The following is a 25,412-nucleotide window of genomic DNA, read 5'->3' on the forward strand; positions in this document are numbered from 1 at the left end:
GCTTCCTTCAGAGTAAGTGCTTCCCTCCACCGGAGGATGCTGAGGCCGGGGGGAGGCGTTTCGTGACCCCACAAACACACCCACACAACACAAGCACAACACAAACTTTGAAGCTTTACCTGGCAGGGGCTGTGGGCCGTTCCTCTCCCCTCTCCCCTTCCACGGCCCCTCCCAGCCCTAAACTCTGGCTCTAAGGGTGACAAACAGGGGAAGCTCCTTTTCCTAGTGGCTCTTGTAACTTCAGACGGTCACTAACTGAACGGTTGTAAGTCGAGGACTAACCTGTAGAACAGCTGCTCAAACCGAAGCCAGATTCAAAGAGCAGCGGCTGTTGGGTCCAATCAAAAGTGGGCCAGCGTGGAACTCTTGGGGGCGGGCTTGGGGGTTTCCTGATGGGGGGGGGCATTTGGGGTTGACTTATGCTTTGCCCACCTGTCTCCTTCCAGAAATCTGCAAGCACAAGGCCTCCCCGCACAGCCTGGTCTCCCAGGAGAAGCTGTTAGCAGCAGAAGAACTGGAGTTAGCCAAGGTGGGGCCGGCTCCTGGGTATTCGTGGCTTTCTGGGTCGGGGTCCTGGCCTGGGTTAGGCTGGGATGGGTTGAAGGAAGGCTCAGTCTGGGGGGTGGGGGGGGGAAGAGGCCGGGGTCATTTCTCAGGTGCCGGTTAGGGGAAGCCGGTCAAGAACTATTTATTTCTATCCTGACCTTTATTGTTTTCATGAATAAGGGAGCGAGCATCTCCCACACACTTTCTCCTCTTATTTTACCCACCACAACAACCCTGGTGGGTGGGCTGGCCTGAGAGGGAGGGACTGGCCCAAAGTCTCCCAGCCGGCTTTGCTGCCTAAGGCCGGACTAGAACTCACCGTCTCCTGGTGATTGGCCCAAAGAAGTTAACGCCCCAACACTGGAAGTCTTTAAGAAGATGTTGGATAGCCATTTGTCTGGAACAGTATAGGGTTTCCTGCCTAGGCAGGGGGTTAGACTAGAAGACCTCCAAGGTCCCTTCCAACTCTGGTAATCTATTCTATTCTATTCTATTCTAACTATCATTTACAGATGATATCATTTGCAGGAATTGGTTATGTCTAGTTTAATGAAAAGAAGGACTAGGGGGGACATGATAGCAGCCTTCCAATATCTCAGGGGTTGCCCCAAAGAAGAGGGAGGGAGTCAAGCTATTCTCCAAGGCACCTGAGGGTAGAACAAGAAGCAACGGGTGGAAACTAATCAAGGAGAGAAGGAACCTAGAACTAAGGAGAAACTTCCTGACAGTTGGAACAATTAATCAGTGGAACAGAAGTTGCCTCCAGAAGTTGTGAATGCCCCAACACTGGAAGTCTTTAAGAAGATGCTGGATAGCCATTTGTCTGGAACAGTATAGAGTTTTCTGCCTAGGCAGGGGGTTGGACTAGAAGACCTCCAGGGTCCCTTCCAACTCTGCTGTTGTATTATTGCTGTATAAAGTTTCCCAGCCGTTTCCTACTTTCTAACCTGGTGCCTTAACCACTAATCCAAACGGAAGGATCAGTTCTGGCTACAGAAATCGAATGATTTCATTTATTAAATTTCATTTATTAAATTTATAGGCCGCCCATTCCCGGAGGACTCCGGGCGGCTTACAATGATACCACACCCCTTTGGCACTGCGTGTCCCGCTGGCGTCTATAGATATTGGATCTGCCCCCCCCCCCCCCCCTGCCTAGGAGTCTGGCATGATGTGGGGCGCTTAGCGGCTACTGAGGCAGAGAGAATTCTGTTGCTGATCATGGTTTTACCCCTCATTCTGAATGGATGATGGTCCGTTTCCCCGTGCCTGGTGCATTTGCTTTTAACTTCTCATTGTTCCTGCTTCTTGTGAGCCGCCCGGAGTCGTTGAGATGAAAGTAATTATGATTGGCTGTTGGTGGAAAGGGAGCCAAGGCCAAAACATCTGGCGCAAGAGGGCTCTTAAGACCAGACCGGTCAGGCCTGAACAACCAGGCGTTCAAGCTAATCACTTTAGTACAGTGTTTCTCAACCTTGGCAACTTGAAGATGTCCGGACTTCAACTCCCAGAATTCCCCAGCCAGCATTCGCTGGCTGGGGAATTCTGGAAGTTGAAGTCCGGACATCTTCAAGTTGCCAAGGTTGAGAAACACTGATCTAGAATATGAAAGTCTGCATAAAATTCCTTCCTATGCAAGGATTGAGGAACATTTGAAGTGTCTAGGACAGTGTTTCTCAACCTTGGCAACTTGAAGCTTTTGCTGGCTGGGGAATTCTGGGAGTTGAAGTCCGGACATCTTCAAGTTGCCAAGGTTGAGGAACACTGCTTTAGTATGTTCTGCCTATAATGTGGGAACCTGGCCACACAGGTGTTCCTGGGGAACAGTTCCCATAGGCTCCAAAGAGGGGGGGGGCAGCCCTTTTGGGGTTCCACAATGACCCCAGGCTATCCCTGTTCTTGATCCCTCCTCCGTCATCAATTGGGTCTTTCCCAACACGACCTGGCATTCATTGGAACCGTCCACGAATATGGGGGGGGGGGGAGCCCTGCAAAACAGCATCCCTTTTCCCACCCACCCCCATCGCTCCAGAGGGACATCCTGGTTGACAGGGTGGGAAGTCCCCGAGGGGACCCAGAAAGCCAGGATGGATGCATCACCCCCCACCCCGAGCCCTCCACTAGCATCGCCCCTGCCTTCCTAGGCCTGGCCTGAGCCCCGCTTGAAGAGGGTCCGGAGCCCCCTTCATCCAGGGTCCTCTGGATGGAGCTGGGAACCTTCCACCTTCTCTCTCTCTCTCTCTCTTTTTATAAAGAGCTTTATTATTTTTCAATTACAGAACTAAACATTCCACCTTTCCTTCTGCCGCGTGTCGTCTGGGCACAAAGACCTCTTTTGCCACATCTTCCACCTTCATAGGAACATTATTTCCCTACGTTTAGTATTAGAATATATCGGGCACTTAAAAATGTTATATTCTCTATTTTTCTTCTAGTAATATATCAACATTAAATTATCATTCTCCTTATACACACACTAACCACTTTTTTCTTCTTTGTGTCTCTCTCACCTTCTCAATCAAACTTTTGGGGGAAGTTCCCCCAAAGGGTCACACCCAGGGATGGCCTCCGGAGTAGGGGTGCACCACCACCTTTAAGGTGGCTGAAAGCAGCCCCTTCGCCAGAGCTTGGGCCCGGCCCCATGTGACACACACACACACCCAGGGAGGAGGCCCTGACCAGCCAGGAGGGGGCTGGGCCCAGGTGCCCAAGCTCCCTGCCCATTTCCTCCTCGGGACGGACAGGTTGAAAGTCTTCCCAGGGGTCTTGGATCGGAATCAGAGGTGGTGGAGCTCCCACCTCCCCTTCCGCCCCTGTCCGGAGACCCCCCTCCAGGTGACTCTCTTGTCTCTCTCTGCTCCTCCCAGGTGGTGATGCTGCTCTTGTACTACGCTTCCATGAGCGATAGGATTCCTCGGGAGTGGACCACGCTCGAATACGACCTGCAGGTAAGGGAGATCACCTAAGAGCCGAGGTGGCGCAGTGGTTAAATGCAGCACTGCAGGCTACTGCTAGATCAGCAGTTCAGCGGTTCAAATCTCACCGGCTCAGGGTTGACTCAGCCTTCCATCCTTCCGAGGTGGGTAAAATGAGGATCCGGATTGTTGGGGGCGATATGCTGACTCTGTAAACCGCTTAGAGAGGGCTGAAAGCCCCATGAAGCGGTATATAAGTCTACTGCTATTCCGGGTCCCCTCGGGCATCTGGGTGCTGCCTTTTGCCTCCGCAGGCGCCCCCTTTGAGCTGCCCCCCGTCAATTCAGCCCTGTGGGTAGGCCTTCCCTTACAACAGTCCGCTTAGTGACCGTTAACAACGGAGCTGAAAAAAAGTGAATTACGGCCGTTTCCCCACACCCGACCGTTGCTGCGTCTGCGTGGTCACGCAATCAAATTTGGATGCTTCCGCAACTGACTCCTATTTATGACGGTTGCCGTATCCCGTGGCGGCATGTTCCCCTTCTGGCCAGCACAGTCCGCGGGGAAGCCGCGGTTCACTGAACAACGGTGTTACTAACTGAACAAGTACAGTGATTCACTTAACGACTAAAGTAGCAAGAAAGGTCATTAAAACGGGCAAAAGGCACTTAACAACTGCCTCGCTTAGCAGTGGAAATTTGGGCCTCCATTGAGGTTGTAAGTCAAGGACTGTTCCTAGTTCTCCAGGTTTGGAGGATAAAGTTTGGGGAGGGCAGCGCCCCGTGAAAAGCGCGTTGAGGCCTGGTGTGGGGCGGGGGGCCATGGGCTCAGTTCTGATTCCCTTTGCCAATCCTTCTCTGGATAACTGGGGTGCTGCCTGTCTCCCCCTCTGCTCCCCAGGCGGAGATGGCCAAGTTCCTGAACTTCATGCTCTACAACGAAGACTGCCTGAGCGAAGATCTGGAGAACTTCCTCCAAAAGAAAAGTAGGTGCTGGGGGAACCGAGACGCTTGCCTGCTTTGACCGGGAACTCCGTGTTGACCGATAGAAGAGAAACTTTGTCGCTAAGGGATAAACGGTGGGCTCTCTGAGCCGGAGGGGGGTTTCCTTGCAGACGTTTCATGACCCAACTAGGGAACATCATCAGTGCTAGAAGGGAGGAGGAAGAGGAGGAGGAGGAGGAGGAGAATAGGAGGAGGAGGGAGGAGGAGGAGGAGAAGAGGAGGAGGAGGAGAAGGAGGACTGTGGGGTCCTTGGTGCTCTCTGAGCCGGGGGGTTTCCTTGCAGATGTTTCATGACCCAACTAGGGAACGTCATCAGTGCTAGAAGGGAGGAGGAAGAGGAGGAGGAGGAGGAGGAGAAGAGGAGGAGGAGGAGGAGAAGAAGAGGAGGAGGAGAATAGAAGGAGGAGGAGAAGAGGAGGAGGAGGAGAATAGGAGGAGGAGGAGGAGGAGGAGAAGGAGGACTGTGGGGGTCCTTGGTGCTCTCTGAGCCGGGGGGTTTCCTTGCAGACGTTTCATGACCCAACTAGGGAACGTCATCAGTGTTAGAAGGGAGTGGGGTTTGGAGAGAGGAGAAGTGTTGTGTTCTTGGTGGTTTCCTTGCAGAGGTTTTGTGACCCAACTAGGTAATGACTAGAGCATGGATGCTGTTCCCTAGTCATGGCACGGAAACCCCCAATCGGAGAGCATCCAGGGCCACACAGAATGGGACTTGTAGTCCAGAATGTCTGGAGGCCACTAAGTGGAGAAGATCGGGATGGCTTCACTCTTATAAATGAAGGATGCTACAGCAGAGACGCCCATCATGGCTTCCCTCTTTAGACTCCCAGCCTGTCAGTCATTTCATCTGGCTGACCCTTTCTCCGTTTTTCCTCCTCCTCCTCCTCCTCCTCCTCCTCTCTGGTCCCTGTAAAGCTCTCGCTCGTTTGTCACTTTCTCCGAGACAAAGCAGCTCCTGGCGTCTTTGGCAGTGGGAGATTTCCTCCGGCTGTAAAACTGGTTTTTTTTTAAATGAACCTCTTAGTAGGGGAACAACCAGTTGAATGGAAGGCATCTTCTCAGCCCTGTTTTGCCTCACGGCCTGCCTGCTCTCCTCTGTCCCCCAGTGCCAGCGCCCTCGAGTTCCTCCAGTGCCAGCTCAGAAGAGACCACCCCACCGAAACGAGGGGTGCCTTTCCTGAAGTTACACAAGATCGCCTCTTCTTCCGGCATGAATAAGTAAGACCTGATGGGGAGTTTGTCACTTTACTTTATTTTGTGTTGTGGTGTGGTGTTGTGTTGTGTTTTACTTTTACTTTACTTTTACTTTACTTTTACTTTACTTTTACTTTACTTTTACTTTACTTTTACTTTACTTTTTACTTTTTACTTTTTACTTTTTACTTTTTACTTTTTACTTTTTACTTTACTTTTACTTTACTTTTACTTTACTTTTACTTTACTTTTACTTTACTTTTACTTTACTTTTACTTTACTTTTACTTTACTTTTACTTTACTTTTTACTTTACTTTTTACTTTACTTTTTACTTTTACTTTACTTTTTACTTTTACTTTACTTTTTACTTTACTTTTACTTTACTTTTTACTTTACTTTTTACTTTACTTTTACTTTACTTTTACTTTACTTTTACTTTTACTTTTACTTTTACTTTTATCTTACTTTTATCTTACTTTTATCTTACTTTTACCTTTACTTTTACCTTTACTTTTACCTTTACTTTTATTTTACTTTTACTTTTATTATTTTACTTTACTTTATTTTATTTTATTATTTTTAATACAAAGCGGCAAATATCTCCACCACATCTTCCTCCTCCTGTGTTCCCCACCACAACAACCCTGGCGGGTGGGCTGGGCTGGGCTGGGAGAGAGGGACAGGCCCAAAGTCTCCCAGCCGGCTTTCCTGCCTAAGGCCGGACTAGAACTCCCCGTCTCCTGGTGATTAGCCCAGAGTCGCAAAAGGGGGTCGCATGGCCCCGGGACAGTGTCACTCACGTCGTAAGTGTGAGTCAGTTGTCAAGTATCTGAATGAAAATCATGTGACCCTTCAGTGGTCATGTCACTTTTTCTAGTTGTCCCTTTAAAGGGTCGCTAAGTGAGGAGTTGCGTGTCATGGACCACCTGTGCCTCTTCCGTCCCTTCTTAGAGAGAGAATTTTAACCTCCTGCTTCTTCTGGACAGGCTGTTCCCTGGCTCTTCCTCCTCCTCCTCCTCCTCCCCCGTGGGGGAGATCATGCAGACCCCCCAGTTCCAGATGCGGAGGCTGAAGAAGCTGCTGGAAGCCGAGCGAGAGAACCGCGACGACCTGGAGCGCGAGTTGGCCGAGAACCGGAAGCAGATTGATGAGAAAGGTGGGGGCGGGGGAGAGCGGAGACCACCCAAGCAGCCCGCCTTCAAGGGACTACAAAGCCCCTGTGGCGGCAGCAGAGCAGGGAGGGGCCCGGGCCATTCCCGGCCACGGTTGCGTTCCCCTCCTCCCCCTTCCTGGGGCTCTGAGGGGGGCTTTGTGCTCTTTGCGTAGATACGCGGATCCTGGTGATGAAGCAGCGCATCGACCGGCTGACCCTCCAGCAGGAACGGCAGGCGGCCGCGGATCAGCTGGAGCCCAAGGAGATGGAAGAGCTCCGGGACAAGAACGAAAGGTCCGCCCTGGCTTTTTCTACGGGGCTCCAGAAGCCTTGGGGAGCCCAGAGGTAGCAGAATGACAGCTGGGAGGGACCCTGGAGGTCTTCTAGTCCAACCCCCTGCTCAGGCAGGAGACCCTAGACCCAGGTTGGCTTCTGCAACGTTATCCGGGGAGATTTTCGTTTGTCAGACCATTTTGCTCTCCGGTCCCTTCTTTAAAACCTCCAGCGATTGAGCAGCCACAACCTCTGGTGGCAAGCAGTTCCAGGGGTTAATTGTCCTCACTGTTAGGAAATTTCTCCTTAGTTCCAGGTTGCTTCTCTCCTTGATTAGTTTCCATCCGTTGCTTCTCGTCCTGCCTTCCGGGGCTTTGGAGAAGAGGTTGAGTCTCCCTTCTTTGGGGTAGCAGCCCCTCAGATACTGAAAGATGGCTATCGTGTTCCCCTGGCCTTTCTCTTCCGTAGAGTCTCCCCTGGCCCTCCTCTTCATCAAACTAGCCAGGCCCAGATCCTGCAACCATCCTTCATGTGTTTTAGCCTCCAGTCTCCTAATCGTCCCTCTTGCTCTTCTCTGCTCTCTTCCCAAAGTCTCCACATCTTCTTACATCATGGCGACCAAAACTGAATGCCGTTTTCCCAAGTGTGTTGGTGGATGAATTACCAATACCAAATCCCCCCCCTCTCCCCCCTGCTCCCCGCCCTGTGGCCGCTCCTTTTCTAGTTTCAGTTTCAGTTCAGTTTCAGTTTATTATATTTATATGCCGCCCTTTTCCCCCGAAGGGGACTCAGGGCCACTCACAATTCAAATCAGGGAAGGCGGTACAGACAAGGGAATAAAAAAGGCAAGACATAACAATACATAATTTAAAAACACACAACAGTCATACCATTCGAGACGGGGGCAACAGCTCTTTAGCCCCAGGCCTGTCGGAACAGCCAGGTTTTAAGGGCTTTGCGGAAGGCCTGGAGGGTGGTGAGGGTTCGAATCTCCACGGGGAGTTCGTTCCAGAGGGTCGGAGCAGCCACAGAGAAGGCCCTCCTCCGGGTAGTTGCCAGTCGGCATTGGCCGGCGGATGGAATTGGGAGGAGGCCTAATCTGTGGGATCTAATCGGTCTATTGGAGGTAATTGGCAGCAGGTGGTCTCTCAAGTACCCAGGTCCAATACCATGAAGGGCTTTATAAGTGACGACTAGCACCTTGAAGCGTATCCGGAGACCAATAGGCAGCCAGTGCAGCTCGCGGAGGATAGGTGTTACGTGGGTGAACCGAGGTACACCCACGATCGCTCGCGATTTCCATTTTGTATCAATGATTTTATCTGTTCTGTTATTTTATAATCAATTATTTTAATGTTTTAAATTGTTTTTTACGATGTTAGTCAGCCAGAGTTATTGGTAGTGAGGTTGGTGGCAAGTACTTTTCACAATAAGCCAATAAATAAATGAAAAAATAAATAAATATTTTTTTTTAAATTAAAGCGCTTTAATAGATTTTACAAATGTTTCCCCTTCCACCCCAACTCCGCACCCCCTCCAACCCTTCCCCACTCAACCTCCCAGAGCAAAATACAGGGTATAAACATTTAACAATCATACACTAACATAAACTAACTAACTTTAGCGTCGTACCTTCACTTATACTTTAACTCCCCTTTTATTAAGCTAACTTTAGGTAAATTGTAACATTCCTTGTTCATTCATTCATAGGCTAACTGAAATTTCTTAGTCCAATATTTATTTTGAATATAATCATCTTCTCCATTGTATTTCTCATCTGAATGGTCCTTCAAGTATGCTGATATTTTGGCCATCTCTGCCACGTTTACTACTTTTAACGTCCATTCTTGAATAGTAGGCAATTCTTCCTTCTTCCAGTACTGCGCCACCAACAATCTTCCTGCCGTTGTTAAGTTCAGAATCAAATTAGTCTCTATAACTGTACAGTCTGTAATTATACCTAACAAGAATAACTGAGGAGTGAACTTTATCCTCTTTTTAAGAATATTTTGAATAACCCACCCTATTTTTATCCAAAATGCTTTGACCTTTTTACAAGTCCACCATATATGATAATATGTAAAATTTAATTTTTAAAACAAACACAACACAAAGAATCTTCTGGATAATGAAGCTGATGCTACGTAATAAATAAATAAATTGAGGGAGAGGATCTGCAGCTGGCTCTTGGAAGGAAGGAAGGAATTTGGGGAGAGCCTCTGCAGCCAGTTCTTAGAATGAATGAATGAATGAATGAGCAAGCAAACAAATAAGCAAATAAATAAATGAATGAATTTGGGGGGGGGGGCGCAGCCAGCTTTAGGAATGAATAAATAAATAAGTAATGAATAAATAAATTTGAGGGGGAGCCCCCGCAGCCGGTTCTTGGAATGAAGGAACGAACGAAGGAACAAACAAATGAATAAGTAGAACAGCCAATAAGTAAACAAATGAATTTGGGGAGAGCCCCCGCAGCTGACTCCTCTCCTTCCTCTGACGGCCCTTCCCCTCTTGGCAGCCTCCTCCTCCGCCTGCACGAGACCCTGAAGCAGTGCCAGGACCTGAAGACGGAGAAGGGGCAGATGGACCGGAAGATCAGCCAGCTCTCCGAGGAGAACGGAGAACTCAATTTCCGGGTAGGAGGGCAGCAGGGCCTGAATTTTAGAATTGGGGGGGGGAGGGCCATGGGGCTTCGTGGGGAGGGGGGAGGATGGACACGGCATCCCGTATCCTCTGGGCAGAGGGTCCAATGGAAGCCACACCTGTCTCCTCTCCCAGCTCCGAGAGTTCTCCCGCACCTTGTCGGAGCTCCACGAGGCCATGAACGAAATGTGCGAAGGGCAGGACAAGTCCCTGAAGGAATGGGAGGAGCGCAGGAGCCGCCTGGAAGCAGATCTCCACGGGGCCCTGAGCGAGAAGGTCAGCAAGAGCGGAACTACGGGCCCACTTGGGGAGGGGGGGAGAAATATACCCCCGTTCTGGCCCCCAGCGCACCCAGCTGGCTCCTCAGTGGGACCAGGGCAGGTTGATCCTGGAGATGCAGCTGCCGGTTTCTGAAGCCAAGTGAACACACACAAACACACACACACACACAAGTTGCACTGCGTGCCATTTAATGTTATCATTTATATCAGCCCCAGCCCCGACCTTTTGGGCACCAGGGACCGGTTCCATAGAGAGAGGCTTTTCCGCGGACTGGAGGGCCCCCGGTTTCCTGTGCCGCCTGCATCCCACGGATGGGCTTCACTTGTTTGCGCGGCCCAGTCGCTGGCCTGCTGCCAGACTGGGGTTGGGGCCCCCTGGTTTATATCACCCATCTCATTTAAGAGATTAGGAGGCCCCCAGGAATGGCTGATAGATGGGCAGCCCTATAAATGTGACAGATAGATAGATGAGAGGGAGGGAAAGAAAGATGGAGATAGCTGGAGAAAGATGATAGTGGATGGATGGATGATACAGATTCTAGGCAGCTCAGGAGGGAGGGAGGACAGTAGGAAGGAAGGACTCTGAGCAGAAAAAGTTCCCCTCTAAGTTCCCTCGCTGGTAGTTTTGAGGGGACACACACACACACACACAGGGTGGGGGAAAGGAGAGAGGAGGGAGGCCAGAGTGCCGAGAGGGTCTGGAGTGCCCACTTGAAGGGCCAAGCCTGAAGGGAGAGTGGGGAGGGCTTGGGACACATGGGGCCCTGTGTTGTCTGGGCTCCTTCTCCTGCCCTGGGTGATGGGGGGTGGCCCACTTTTGGGGAGGGTGGGTGGGTGGGAGATCCAGGGGCAGGAGGGCTCTCATGGCTTCCCTCTGTCTCCCGTTCTCCAGAGGTGCCTGGAAGAGAAAGTGGAGATCCTGCAGGGGAAGATCTCCCTTCTGGAGGACCAGCTGGCCAAGCTGACCAAGGAGACCAGCACCCTCCCCGTCAAAGGAGAAATCCTGGGCGACGTCTTGAAGGTGGGAGCCGGGCAGCCCCAGGAACCACCCCAGGCAGGGGAGGTGGGGGATGTCCCTGGGCTGCCGGCTCCCATTGATCTCTGGAAGATGGAGGGGCTCTTTAACTGCTTAGCTATTCATGGGTCTTTACAAATAACTCAAAGTGGTGAACAGATCTGATATGCCTTTCTGCTCCTATTTTGCCCACAACAGCCCTGTGAGGTGGGCTGTGGCGAGAGAGAAGGACTGATCACATAGCTCTTCTCTCCCCACCTTCCTTCCCCTCCTCCTCTCCTCCCCATTTTCCTTCCTCCCTTCTTTCCTCCCTCCTTCCCATTTTCTTCCTTCCCCCTCTTTCTCCCTCTTACTCTTTTTCTCTTTCCCTCTCCCTCCTTCTATCTCTTTTGTCTCTCTCTCTCACACACTTTTTCCTAACCCTTCCTTCTCCCTCCCTCCCTCCCTTCCTTCTTCCAGTTGCATGGATTTTGACTCCCCAAACATCCCAGCTAGCAAGGCTCTCTGGGGGATTCTGGGAATTGAAGTCCGCCCATCCTAATGTGGCTATGAAGGCTGAGCCACAGGGCTCTATGTTCTGATCTCCAGTCTGGCCCGTTGTGCCCTGATAATGCCGGGTTAGCCCAGGGGGGGTGGTAGGGGGCGGGTGGAAAGGCCAGCCTGTAGATGAGAGAGAGCGCAAGGAACAAATCCCCTCTGGAGTAACCAGTCTGTCCCCCGTGCTTCCTCCTCTCACAGCTGGAGGGCCTGAATCAGCAAGTGGCCAGCCTGAGCGGTCAGCAGGCCGAGCTGCAAGCCACCGTCCTGCGTCTGGAGGAGGAGAAGCGCCTGCTGGAGGCCAGCCTCCAGGCCGAGAGGAGGACCTTCGAGGCGGAGAAAGCCCAGCTGACGGCCCTCCTGACGGAGCTGCAGAACTCCAGCGCCGAGATCTCCCGGGCCAAGGAGAAGCTGGAGCAGGACTGCCGGGCCCAGGAGGAGTGCTTGATCGCCCAGTCCAACACCCTGACGGCCGAGATCGCCAAGCTGACGGGCTTCCTGCGCCAGAGGGACGAGGAGCTGCTGGCTCTGCACCAGCAGGTGGAAGCCGAGCGCAGCCAGAAGAGCCAGCTGGCCGAGGAGTGGGAGCAGAAGGAGCAGAGGTCTCGGGCGGCCATCGAAGAACTCGGCCGGCAGGTGGACCAGCTCAGCAGCTCCCTCAAGCAGAGCCAGCAGAAGGTCTCCCAGATCGAAGCCGCCAGCCAGGAGGAGTACAACCGCATCGCCCAGGAGAAGGAGCTGGCCGTCCGGCAGCTGCAGGAGAAAGAAGCCGAGGTCTCCTCCCTGGCGGAGCGGCTGCAGTCCCTGGAGCAGGTCCGCACCTCTTCCGCCATGGAGCTCCACCAGGAGAAGGTGGAGGCCAGCCAGAAGATCCAGGCGCTGGAGGCCAGGGTCTCGGCCCTCACCGCCCAGGCCCAGCAGAGCGAGGCCCAGGCGGCGGCCGTCCCGGCCTTGAAGAGCCAGCTGCGGGAGGCCCAGCAGAAGCTGGCCGAGAAGGAGAAGCTGGCCAAGGAGCACGCCCGCCTGCAGGAGCGCCTGATGGTGCTGGAGGAGTCCGTCCGCAACACCGAGGGAATCCTAGAGGACGAGAAGAGGAGGGCGGCCGAGTCCCTGGAGAGCAACCTCCGGCAGATCGCGGAGCTGGAGGAGCAGGTCCAGGGGCTGGCCAGGCACAAGGAGCGGGCGGCAGAAGGGCTGGCCGAGGAGAAGGCCAGGAGGGAAGCCTTGGAAGGGCAGATGCAGCGGCTGGAGGAGGAATCCAGCAGGAAGCTGCAAGAGCTGCAGCGTCAGCTGGCCGAGCCGCCCGTCGCCAAAAGGGAGCTGACCGAACGCAGCGGGCAGGAGCCAAGCGGCCAGAGGTTCCAGGCTGACCAGAAGAAGCTGGCCGAGCTGGAAGCCCAGCTGAAGGACCTCAGCGCCCAACACCAAGAAGCCCTGGCGGCCCTTCAGGCCAAGCTCTCTCAGTCCGTCTCCCAAGTCAAGGAGAAGACGAGCGCGGAAGAGAAGCTCCGAGCCAAAGTGGCCGCCTTGGAGAAGCAGGTGGCGGCCGCGCGCCAGGAATCGGACCAGGCCAAGAAGGACGGGCACCAGGCCGCCCAGGAGCTGGCGGAGGCCGCCAAGAGGCTGGCGGAGGAGCGGCTCAAGAGGGAGGAGCTGGAAGCCAGAGTGAAGCGGTTGGGAGAGCAGAGCAGCGAAGATCTGACCACGGCCGAGTCCAGCTTGTCCAGCCTCCGGTCCGCTCTGAAGGAGAAAGAGCAGGAGTTGGAAGAGGCCTCCGCCCAGCTGAAGGCGCTGAGGGCCGAGTTGGGGGAGGCCGTGCAGCAGCGGGAAAGCCGGCTGGCTCAGCACCGGGAGGAAGCCAAGCGGCTGGCGGAGGAGGAGGAGCGGGTCCACGCCGAGCTGGCTGCGGAGAAGGCCCTGAAGGCGGCCCTGGAGGTGCAGCTGCAGAACCTCACCAACGAGCACCGGGTGGAGGTCTCCGGCCTGCAGGAGGAGGTGGCCAGGGCCCAGGACCTGGTGGGCGAGAAGGAGAGGGAGCTGGAGGAGCTGCGGCTGAAGAACGTCTCCCGCTGCGAGGAGCTGAGGGACCTGCAGAAGACGGTCAGCAAGCTGAAGGGGGAGCTGGCCTCGGTGGAGGCGCTGAAGGAGCGGGAAGCCAAGATAGAGAGCGAGCTGCAGGGCTTCCTGGAAGTGGCCAGGACCCGGGAAGCCGAGATCAGCGGCCTGAAGGCCCTCCTGCACTCCAGGGACGCGTCGCTGCAGAGCCTGGAAGAGCAGAAGCTCCAGTGGGAGAAGGAGTCGGCCTCCCTCCGGGAGACGCACGAGAAGCAGCTGAAGGAGGGCAGAGACCTCCAGGGCCAGCTGGGAAAGTTGGAGAAACAGAGCAAGGAGCAGCAGAGCACCATCGCCAAGCTGGAGAAGCTGACGGCGGCCTCCAAGGAGCAGCAGCACGCCGAGGCGGAGGCGCTGAAGCGGGAGGCGGGCCACCAGAGGCAGAAGGCCTCCGAGGCGGAGAAGCTCCTGGAGGCCTCCAAGGCCACGGTGGAGAAGCTGAAGAGGGAGCTCCTGCAGACGGAGGAGGAGCTGGTGCGCAGCCGGAAGGCCGTGTCGAGAGCCGAGGAGGAGTTGGCCTCCTTGCGCGCCTCGGCTCAGGAGAAGGACCGGCTGGAAGAGAGCCGCAAAGAGCAGATCTCCCGCTACCGCCAGGAAGCGGAGAGGAAGGCCAGCCACGTCAGCAGCTTGGAGCAGGACAGGTCCATCCTGCACCGGCAGCTGGTGGAGAAGGAAGCGGAGAGCAAGGACCTGCGGCGCCTGGCCGTGGCCGAGTCGGAGAAGAGCAAGAAGCTGGAGGAGCGGCTGAGGCTCCTCCAGTCCGAGATGGCCACGGCGGCCTCCCGGGCGGCAGAGCGCTGCTCGGCCATGAAAGCCGATGCCCAGAGCTCGCAGGAGGAGGCCGAGAAGCTGCGGCTGTCCATGGATGTCCTGAAGAAGGAGCTGAGCGAGGTCTCCAAGCGGGAGGAGGCCCTGGGCCAGGAGCTGAAGTCCTGGCAGGAGAAGGCCTCCCAGAAGGAGCAGCTGCTGGCGGGGCAGCAGCAGGAGTTGGCCGGCGCTCAGGCTCTGATCGGGGAGCTGATGCCCCTCAAGGGCCTGTGCCAGCAGCTGGAGGCCTCCCAGGCCTCGCAGGGGGACAAGCATCGCGAAGAGGTGGAGCAGCTGCAGAGGTCCGGCGGCCTCCTGCAGGCGGAGCTGATCCGGGCCAAGCAGGAGCTGCAGGAGGCCTCCTCCGCCCAGGAGAGGCTCTTCCAGCAGGAGCAGCTTCTCCGCCAGCTGCAGGCGGAGAACGGTGGGTACGTGGAGCGCCTGGCTGCTCTCCAGCAGGCTCACAGCCAGCTGGCCGAGGAGAAGAGGGAGCTGGCGGAGAAGGCCGCCCAGGGGCAGCAGAGCCTGGACAGGGAGCTGGCCCAGGCCAAGCAGAAGCACGCTCTGGAGCTGGAGGCGGCCCGGATGGACTTGGAGAAGCTGCTGGCAGGCAGCAAGAGGGAGGCTGAGGAGGCCCAGAAGAAGCTGGAGGAGATGGCCAAGACCTGCGAGGACACCAAGCAGCAGCTGGCCGCTCAGGTGAGCCCTTTGGCACCCCCTCCCCCCCTTGAGATGGGAGGTGGCTGTTCTTAAGGACAATCAAGAGAACACTCAGGATTGAGCTCTGGGCAGACATTTCATGACCCAACTAGGGGATATCATCAGGACTAGAAGGGAGGGGGGGTGTTTGTGGAATGGAGCTTGGCTGTTTCCTTGCAGATGTTTTCATGGCCCAACTAGGTAGCATCATCAGTGTGAGGGAGTGTGGAGTTTGCTCTTGTTTATCTACAGTCGCTTGCCCTGCAGCCGATGCCCAGATAAGCAGGGATTAACTCCAGAGAAACAGTGAAGCAGAAACCAGTGTCCCCTAAAGAGCCGAGGTGGCGCAGTGGTTAAATGCAGCACTGCAGGCTACTTCAGCTGACTGCAGTTCTGCAGTTCGGCTGTTCAAATCTCACCAGCTCAGGGTTGACTCAGCCTTCCATCCTTCCGAGGTGGGTAAAATGAGGACCTGGATTGTTGTTGGGGGCGATAGGCTGACTCTGTAAACCGCTTAGAGAGGGCTGAAAGCCCTATGAAGCGGCATATAAGTCTAACTGCTATTGCTAAAGACGGAATGGCCAAGGAAAACCCCACCATCCCTCCAATGCTGGGAGGGCAAGCTTCTGTATAGGACCAAAGAGCAAAAAAAATCCCCTCCCTTCCAAGGCTGATGACGTTCCGTAGTTGGATTATGAAATGTCTGCAAGAAAACCCACCCAGCTCAGAGGGCACCCGGGACCCCACAGTTAATGACGATTGGCCATCCTAGCATGTTGGGGGTGGGTGGGATGAGAATCACGTGATCTAAGGAAAGGAGAGTTCAGAGCCGATCCAGCTGGTCAGAATAGCTCAGAGCAGTGTTTCTCAACCTTGGCCACTTGAAGATGTCCGGACTTCAACTCCCAGAATTCCCCAGCCAGCATTCGCTGGCTGGGGAATTCTGGGAGTTGAAGTCCGGACATCTTCAAGTGGCCAAGGTTGAGAAACACTGGCTTAGAGGAGTCCCAGGTTTGGCTCATGCCCGGCAGGTGCTTCCATTCCCCTTCGCCCTGCCGTAGACAGAGCGGTTTGTGAAATGGACAGTGCTGACCGAATCACTTGGGGTTACCTGGCACCTGTGGCATGAAGAGGCGGGCTCAACGGTCTCTTTATTTCTGCCACCTTTGGACGGATTTAGAACCTTGGCAACTTTAAGACTTGGTGGTGTCAGGTTTCCGAAAGATGCCCTCATTAATTCACGAGCCTCGAGCCAAGTTTCAAAAGAAATCCAGTCATTTATTAAGAGCGCCATTTTGGCAACACCCCACTGCAGTCAGATCTGACCTCATTTGAATTACGGCTGAACCTGGCCCCTGTTCCTCCCCTCCCCTCAGTCTGTGTCATAAATCACATTCTCCAATGAGGTGCATCCCTCCCAAGCCTGCTGCCGTAATGTTGAGATCCGACTCTAGCAAGAACTCTGGGAGTTGAAGTCCACAAGTGTTAAAAGTTGCCAAGGTTGGAGACCCCTGATTTAGAAAGTGGGAGGTGGAGAGCTGACCCCCACCCCCACCCCGCAGCACTACCGTAGGTTCTTGGGGGGCTTTGAGTTGTGACGTCCCGGCCTCTACAGCCCTTTCTTCTCCCCAACCTGCAGGCGGCGAAGCTGGAGAAACATCAGCGGGAACAAGCTAAGCAGGTAACCTGTGCATGACCCCTCCCAGCTGCTTCCCTGGCCCAGCCAGAGCTGCTTCCTCGGTTTCTCCCTCCCTTCTGGCATCTCCCCTTTTGAACCCTCGGCAGGCGGGGAGGGTTGTGCGGAGGGCACGTCTGAAATGGGGGTTTGCCCCCTGGGCTGTTTGGTAGAAGAAAGGTGTACAGGTTAGTCCTTGACTTACGACCCCCATTGAGCTCCAGATTTCTTTTCTTTTTTTTTTTTAGGTTCAAAAGTTTTATTTCTTTTAAAACAAACATTTCATCATTCCTCAATCAGTGAGACATTGGAGTACAATTTTTTGTGTGTCAAATAGTTCTAGTTTACCACCAAATTCTTGTCTAGCCTAATGTATACCCCTCCCTCCCTCCCCCCTCCCCCCAACCCCCCTCCTCCTTCCCCCCCCCCGACTTCCCGTACACGGTATGGATTTTTAACAAACACAGTCTAAAATCTATTGAGAAAAAAGAAATAAAGAAATTAATGACATTCTGCATTGACCTTAGCTTCTTCTTACTGAACCGACTTTTAACAGTTTAAATCATTCCTGATCTTAAGCATAGGCTAACTGGAATTTCTTGGCCCCGTATTTGTTTTGTATATAGTCAATCCATTTTTCCCAGCCTCGTTTATATCTCTCATTTGAGTGGTCCTTAAGATATGCCGAGCTCCAGATTTCTGTTGCTAAGCGAAACATTCATGAAGTGGGTTTGGGCCCATTTTAGACCTTTCCTTGCCAAAGTTCTTAAGTGAACTGCTGCGGTTGTTAAGTGAGTTTGGCTTCCTTGTTGGTGGTCAGAAGGTCACGTGTCCCCGGGACGCTGCAACCGGTCATAAGTGTGAGCCAATTGCAAAGTGTCCGGATTTTTGATCATGTGTGACCTTGGGGACGCTGCAGCCGTCCTAAGTGCGAAGCGTTGTTGTAAGTCACTGCGGTTGTAATTTCAAATGGTCACTAAGCGAAATGTTGTAAGTCGAGGACTAGCTGTCTAACCCCCCAGCTAGATGGTCGCGCGGTTGTGCCAGTTGGCCAAACTGTCCTCCTCTTGGAGAAAGAGCCAGGAAGGAAGACGGAGGCCTGGATCTTAGCTCCGGGGCTCCCCACGAGGTGCCCCAGGCCACAGGGTCCATGTTGCAGCTGCCCCAGAGAGATCCTGGCCTCTTAGCAATAGCACTAGCAGTTAGACTTATGTACCGCTTCATAGGGCTTTCAGCCCTCTCTAAGCGGTTTACAGAGTCAGCATATCGCCCCCAACAACAATCCGGGTCCTCATTTTACCCACCTCGGAAGGATGGAAGGCTGAGTTAACCCTGAGCCAGTGAGATTTGAACCGCCGAACTGCAGTTAACAGTCAGCTGAAGTAGCCTGTAGTGCTGCATTTAACCACTGCACCACCTCGGCTCTTTCCAGGGAGCCCAGTGGGTTTCTTCCTAGGGCAGCCATGGAGGTCATCTCTCCTTCCCAAGGTTCTCCTGGGGGAGGGAGGGGTCTGCCTTCTCCCCCGCCCCAGCTTCCCCCGTCCTTCCCCCCAGTCCTCATCCTGGGGGGAAATGATTAATGGGAGATGGAGGAGGCACCCCAGCCAAAAATGGACGTGCAGAAGGTTTGGGAGGCCTGCAAAGTTCTCCTGGGAGGCTGGGGAGGGCAGGAAGAAGTGAAAAATGGGCCGTTTTCCCCCAGCCCCCAGGAGCACTCGACATGCCTCCCAAACCCTACGCATGTTTTTGGGCCCGGCCCCCAAGAGCACTTTGCAGCCCTTTCAAACTCTGCACGCCTCGTTTTTCACAATGTGTGCAGAGAGTTTGTGAGGCCTGCAGAGTACAAAAACTGTTTAAAAAATTTACCTCTTCAAAATCTTGGTGCGTCTTCATTTCAAAAGTTTTATTTCTTTTAAGGCAAACATTTCATCATTCCTCAATCAGTAAAACATCGAAGTACAATTTCTTGTATATCAAAATAATTCTAGTTTACCACCAAATTCTTGTCTAGCCTAATATATACCCCTCCCCCCCCTCCACCTTCCCCCCCCCCCCGACTTCCCAGAACCCGTACACGGTATGGATTTCTAACAAACACAGTCTAGAAAATCTTGGTGCGTCTTATAGTCCGAAAAATACGGTTCTGCAGGCCTCCCCTCTTCCTCCTGCTTGTAGTGACTTCTCCCCCTCTTCCTCCTCCAGGTGGATGAGCTGAAAAAGAAGGTGGCTCAGCAAGAGAAGGCCGGCCAGAGCCATCAGCAGAAGGCAAAGGTGGGTCTCCCGCACAGGAGCCCTTGCACACCTCCACCTGTTTGCATTGTCTTATTTATTCCCTCCCCTGTTTATCGTGAGCCGCCCGGAGTCCTTCGGGAGGGGGCGGCGTACAAAACCAATCAACCTGAACCTCCGTAGGTGCGGGAGGAGGAGCTCCGTTCGGAGATGAAGCAGCTGAAGGAGAAGACGGCGGATCTCCAGGCCCAGCTGGTGCAGAAGGACCAGGCCGCCGAGCATTACAAGGCTCAGGTAGGAGCCCGGGCGTCTGCCGCCCCCCCACACCAGGGGGAGGGAAGGGCTTGCAGGAGGGACCGAGGAGGGTCCTGTCTCTTGCCATCTCACACTTGCACTTCACAATCCCTTGGTGCCAGTCTTGATTGATTGATTTATTAAATTTATAGGCCGCCCAATCCCGAAGGATTACAGAAAATAAAATTTTAAAAAGAAGAGTTAAAAACAGATAAGAGGAAAAACAGATTAAAAGAAGCACATCATGCTCCCAGTCTCATCGGGGCTGGACCTCGGTCAAGAGGTCAACAGCCCCAGGCCTGCCGGAATAGCCAGGTTTTGACAGCCTTTCGGAAGGCCATGAGAGTGGGTAGGGCCTGGATCTCTGGGGGTAGTTCATTCCATAGGGTCGGGGCGGCTACAGAGAAGGCCCTCCCCCGGGGAGCCGCCAGCTGACATTGTCTGGCTGACGGCACCTGGAGAAGGCCCACCCTGTGCGATCTTATCGGCCGTTGGGAGGTATGCGGCAGAAGACGGTCTTGCAGATATCCAGGTCCTAGGCCATATAGGGCTTTATAGGTAATAACCAGCACCTTGAATCGTGCTCGGAGACCGATAGGAGCCAGTGCAGCTCGCGGAGGATAGGTGTAACGTGGGTGTATCTTGGTACACCCAGTATCGCTCGCGCGGCTGCATCCTAGACTAATTGTAGTCTCCAAACACTTTTCAGGGGCAACCCCATGTAGTCTGCCCTTGACTCTGCTGGGGGGAGGGGTTGGGGGGAGGGGGCGGCTTTCAAGGGAGGCAAATGTTCACTGTGTCTCCCTCAGATGCGACTCAAGCGCATCTGGGATCGGAGCACAGCTGCATGCCAATCCAGGCTTGGAATGACAAAGGGAGGCCCCTAAGAAAAGGACTTGGGAGATTCGGGTGTGCGAATTTCAGTTCCGGCTTCGCATGGCTGTAATCCCCGTGGCTTCCAGTGGACTCTTAACCTCTCTTGGCGAATGAGTTAAGGATTGTAATTGTAATTTAATAAATTTATATGCCGCCCAATCCCGTAGGACTCCGGGCGGCTTACAAAAACAAGAGTAAAAGATAGAAGAGTTAAAAAATAGGGAGAGAGAAGACAAATTTAAAAGCAACACACCATGCACTCAATCTAGGCGGGGCTGGACCTCGTTCATGAGGTCAACAGCCCCAGGCCTGCCGGAATAGCCAGGTTTTAGTGGCTTTTCCGAAGGCCGAGAGAGTGGGAGGGGTCCGGATCTCTGCGGGTAGGTCGTTCCACAGGGCCGGAGCAGCTACAGAGAAGGCCCTTCCCCGAGGGGTCGCCAGCCGGCATTGTCCTGCCGACGGCACCTGGAGAAGGCCCACCCTGTGAGATCTTATCGGCCATTGGGAGGTATGTGGCAGGAGGCGGTCCCGTAGGTATCCGGGTCTTAGGCCATGTAGGGCTTTAAAGGTGATGACCAGCACCTTGAAGCGCGTTCGGAGACCGATAGGAAGCCAGTGCAGCTCGCGGAGGATAGGTGTAACATGGGTGTATCTCGGTACACCCGATTGTTCTTGCTCGGAGGTCCCAGCTGAGGCAGGGCTGACGGCTCCTCTTCTCTGTGCCCGCAGATGGAGAAGGCGAGGACGCACTACGACGCCAAGAAGCAGCAGAACCAGGAGTTGCTGGAGAAGCTGAAGGGCCTTCAGCACCTGGAGAAGGAGAACGCCGAGCTGAGGGCCGAGTCTGAGCGCCTGGCTAAGGAGTTGCAGCGCACGGCCTTGCAGGCCACCGAGTCGGAGCTCAGCCTGAAGAACCTCACCAGCCAAGTCCGGGTCCTGCAGGCCCAGGTAGGTCAGGCACAGGGGCAGGGGGGGTCAGAGGTCAAATACCAAATAATCCACCCTTTGATTAAGCATTTCTTTCAAGTTACAGTTGCACGTAAATTCCAAACTTTGCGTTCCTGTGCAGGAGGTCCTTGACCACAAGCGAGCCCAGAATTTCTCTTGCTAAGCACGGCGGTTGTTAAATGGGCTTTGCCCCCGTTTTACGACCTTTCTTGCCAGGAGCCGTTAAGCAAATCTCCGCAGGTGTTAAGTGGGTTGTTTAAACCAGTGGTAGAGCTGGCTGGAGAATTCTGGGAGTTGAAGTCCAACAAGTCTTAAAGTTGCCAAGTTTGGGAACCACTGGACTTTAAGCGAATGTGGCTTCCCCAGAGACGCCACTGATCAGAAGGTCACAAAAGGTGTTCCCCCTCCTGCACACGTCCTGCGTGAGCCGTCATAAGTGTGGAGCTGTTGCCACCGTTGGTGCCGAGGCCAGTTCTGAGTCACTTTCCCCCCCACCCCACAGGGCTGTTGTAATTTCAAATGGCCGCTAAACGGAGGGCCGTAAGTTGAGGCTCCCCTTCGGCAGGAGTCTTGGATGAAGGTGTGTCCCAAAGGGACTTTTAAGTGCTGCCCTCTGCCCGGCCTCCCCTCCCCTCCTTGGGCCGGGCTCCCTGGGGGGCTTCTCTTTCTGACCCTGCCCCCAACCCCCCCCCTCCGCTCCCAACAGCTGGACTTCTCCGACCGGCAGCTGCGAGAGCAGGGCAAGGTCCAGGCGGCCCTGGAGACCCTCAGGCAGAGCTCGGCCGACATCAGCACCGACAGCCTGGACCTGAGCACCAGTGACGAAGGGCAGCCGCTGAACTCCACCAGGTACCGGCCTTCCGTGGCCTCCTCCCCCCCCAGCGCTCCTTCTGTGCCCCCCCTCCTGCCCCGTGTGTGTGTGTGTGTGTGTGTGTGTGTGTTGGGTTGCCCCAGAATGGAGGCTGGTTGGGTTTTTTTTCAGGTTATAATTTTTATTTTATTTTATTCCTAGATAAACAATCCATTTTCCATTTCACCAGGGTATCATCTGGGTTAAGGCGTATTTTGTGCCAACGTTAAAATATACAATCTTACTCATAATTTAATCTCAGCTTACCGCACCTTTCCCCCCCCCCCAAAAAAGAGGGTGAAGATTTGGGTGGGTCTTATACACCAAACGTAGCCCCCCACCCACCCTTTGGCCTCCTTGCAGCAAACGGAGGATCCGCTCTGGTGGATCAGGTGGGACGTCACCAGGAAAAGGCAGTCCTTCGAATAACAGGGAGGGAGCCACCACGGAGAAGGCCCTAGATCCCACCCTTGATGGGCCTCCTTAAAGAGGGGGGACTCATAACACCCCCTGCCCCCTTGCTCTGGTGGTTCAGGTGTCCTTCAAAGATCCTGGCCCGAAAACCACGTAAGGCTTTAGCGGTGGCAACCAATATCTTAAGTTGGACCGGAGGCAAAAGATTTAAGATTTAAGATTTAATTTATTTGTATGCCGCCCTTCTCCGGGAGGGACTCAGGGCGGCGAACAACTCAAAAGGGGAAAAAGGGGATACAAACACAATACACATAATTAAAATACACGAAAATCACACAGCCATACCAGTCGAGAGGGGAGGGGAACTCATCACCCCCAGGCCTGCCGGCACAGCCAGGTCTTAACGGCTTTCCGGAAGGCCTGGAGAGGGGTGAGGGTCCGAATCTCCGCGGGGAGTTTGTTCCAAAGGGCCGGAGCTGCCACAGAGAAGGCCCTCCCCCGGGTGATAGCCAGATGGCATTGGCTGGTAGACGGAACCCGTAGGAGGCCGACCCTGTGCGATCTAACGGGACTGTGGGAGGTAATTGGCAGCAGGCGGCCTCTCAAGTACCCAGGTCCAATACCATGAAAGGGGAGGCCATGCAGCTCCTGCACGACACAGAATCACGCGGATCCCCCCCCCCTGGCTGGAGCTGCCCAGGTGGACGTGGAAGCTTCTGCCCGGCCCGGCCCTCTGTGCCCAGGCAGCCCCGCCCCCTTCAAGGCCGCTTCTCTGCTTCTGCCCAGCAGGAAGACCCGCCGCTCTTTGTCCGAATCGGGGGCAACCGTGGAATCTCCCAAGGCCTCCCAGCCACACAAGAGGGAGTCCTTGGAGAGCATCTACTTCACCCCCATCCCCACCCGCTCGCGCTCCAAGCTGGAGAACAGCATCGACTCCGTCGGCAACATCACCTTGGACTCGGGGCGGAAGGCGCTCTCTGGCCGTCGGCGCACCACACAGCTGATCAACATTACCATGATCAAGGTGAGGGGAAGGAGCAGTGTGTGAATTGGCCTATTATAACCTAGAGCGGCAGTAATTGGATACGGGAAATATTAAAAGACAAATTGCTTATAGAATGAATTTAAAAAACAACAGATTAGAACAGTGTTTCTCAACCTTGGCCACTTGAAGATGTCCGGACTTCAACTCCCAGAATTCCCCAGCCAGCGAATGCTGGCTGGGGAATTCTGGGAGTTGAAGTCCGGACATCTTCAAGTGGCCAAGGTTGAGAAACACTGTCCTAGACACTTCAAATGTTCCTCAATCCTTGCATAGGAAGGAATTTTATGCAGACTTTCATATTCTAGATCAGTGTTTCTCAACCTTGGCCACTTGAAGATGTCTGGACTTCAACTCCCAGAATCCCCCAGCCAGCATTCGCTGGCTGGGGAATTCTGGGAGTTGAAGTCCGGACATCTTCAAGTGGCCAAGGTTGAGAAAGTTTACAGATGTTAGGTATCTAGGAGAGAAGAAAGGAGGGAAGGAAGGAGGGAATGTAGGAGAGAAGGAAGGGGGGAAGGAAGGGGGAAAGGAAGGAGAGAAAGAGAAAAGAAAGGAGGGAAAGAAGGAGGGAAGGGGAAGGAGGGAAGGAAGGGGAGTAGGAGAGAAGAAACGAGGGAAGGAAGGAGAGGAGAGAAGAAAGGAGGGAAGGAAGGAGGGAATGTAGGAGAGAAGGAAGGGGGGAAGGAAGGAGAGAAGGAGAAAAGAAAGGAGGGAAGGAGAGGAGGGAAGGGGAAGGAGGGAGGGAAGGAAGGGGAGTAGGAGAGAAGAAACGAGGGAAGGAAAGAGGGAGGGAGGGAAGAAGAAGTAGGACCGTTGTAAGATAAGATGGATCTATGGGATGTTAAGAAAGCAATCTTCAAGTATATTGTCAACTGTAGGGAAAAATTGTTATAAATACATATTATTAATAACAGTTATGAGATCATATAATTGTGAATGTATATATGAAATTGATAAAATAAAAAAAATATTGAAAACTAAAAAAAAGATGTTAGGTATTTTTCTTTCAATGTATATTTTAACAAGGTAACAAGATTATATGATTTAATTAATGTGATAGAGATAATCAAAAATGTTAACGTGGATTGGATCAACATGAATGATGTCTAGTTCACTTGGTTCCTACTGTTATTGTGAATTGGCTTAAAATGGAAACGTGGATAAGAGTTGAAGCAATAAAGAGGTATAATATAAAGAGTATTATATACACTTGATGAATATGATAGAGATTATTAACAATCTTAGTGTAAACTGGATCAATATAAATGGAAACCTAGTTAAATTTGTACATATATAATTGGTTTATGGTTTGGTTTATTGGATTTATATGCCGCCCTTCTCCCAAAGGACTCAGGGCGGCGTACAACATTAAAAAAACCACATATTACAAAAGTTAAAAAGAATTAAATAGAATATCCCAAACATACCCAATTTGGATTAACAATAACATTTGTAAAAAAAAAATCGATTAAAATTAACAATGATCAATAATTTATTTTGTTTTGTTCAGGCCAGGCTGGCTTGCTGGATAATAGATAATAGAGAAATGCTTAGATAGAACAAGAAAGATAGAGGTGAAGGTAGAGATAAAGATGAGGAGTTGGGAATTGTTTAATATATATATATATATATGTTTGAACAATATAATATGGATTACTTATGTTTGAGAAATGTGATAGAGATTATTAATATTGTTATTTTGAATTGGAGCAATATGAATGATGCCCAGAACCAACTCTGTTCACACACAATATAAATGAGTGTGTGTGTGTATGTGTGTGTGTGTCTGTGTGTGTAAGGGGGGAAGCCAGGGAGCGAGAGACCCTTCCCGGTCCCACCTACGCGCACAGGGGACCTGCCACTGTGCAGGGCAGTGTTGGCGGCCCAATGCCATGCTCACAGG

General features: G+C 53.1%; 1 protein-coding gene across 1 annotated transcript in view; it reads left to right on the forward strand.

Annotated features, from left to right (window-relative positions):
• Nucleotides 1–5: 5 nt before the first annotated feature.
• The window catches only part of NUMA1 (nuclear mitotic apparatus protein 1), a gene marked incomplete at its 5' end in the record, with an annotated part of 32,136 nt that continues 6,729 nt past the window's right edge, over nt 6–25,412 (forward strand). Inside the window, 17 exons of the mRNA XM_032219679.1 lie at nt 6–12; nt 447–529; nt 3,414–3,494; nt 4,362–4,446; nt 5,569–5,680; nt 6,645–6,814; nt 6,985–7,105; nt 9,603–9,720; nt 9,863–10,003; nt 10,901–11,029; nt 11,762–15,178; nt 16,818–16,859; nt 19,056–19,124; nt 19,266–19,376; nt 20,982–21,200; nt 21,907–22,049; nt 23,254–23,488. Coding sequence (XP_032075570.1) covers nt 6–12; nt 447–529; nt 3,414–3,494; nt 4,362–4,446; nt 5,569–5,680; nt 6,645–6,814; nt 6,985–7,105; nt 9,603–9,720; nt 9,863–10,003; nt 10,901–11,029; nt 11,762–15,178; nt 16,818–16,859; nt 19,056–19,124; nt 19,266–19,376; nt 20,982–21,200; nt 21,907–22,049; nt 23,254–23,488 — 5,283 coding nt within the window. The remainder of the gene's footprint in view (nt 13–446; nt 530–3,413; nt 3,495–4,361; nt 4,447–5,568; nt 5,681–6,644; nt 6,815–6,984; nt 7,106–9,602; nt 9,721–9,862; nt 10,004–10,900; nt 11,030–11,761; nt 15,179–16,817; nt 16,860–19,055; nt 19,125–19,265; nt 19,377–20,981; nt 21,201–21,906; nt 22,050–23,253; nt 23,489–25,412) is intronic.

This window comes from Thamnophis elegans, chromosome 6, assembly GCF_009769535.1.
Source record: "Thamnophis elegans isolate rThaEle1 chromosome 6, rThaEle1.pri, whole genome shotgun sequence".
Taxonomy (NCBI): Eukaryota; Metazoa; Chordata; class Lepidosauria; order Squamata; family Colubridae; genus Thamnophis; species Thamnophis elegans.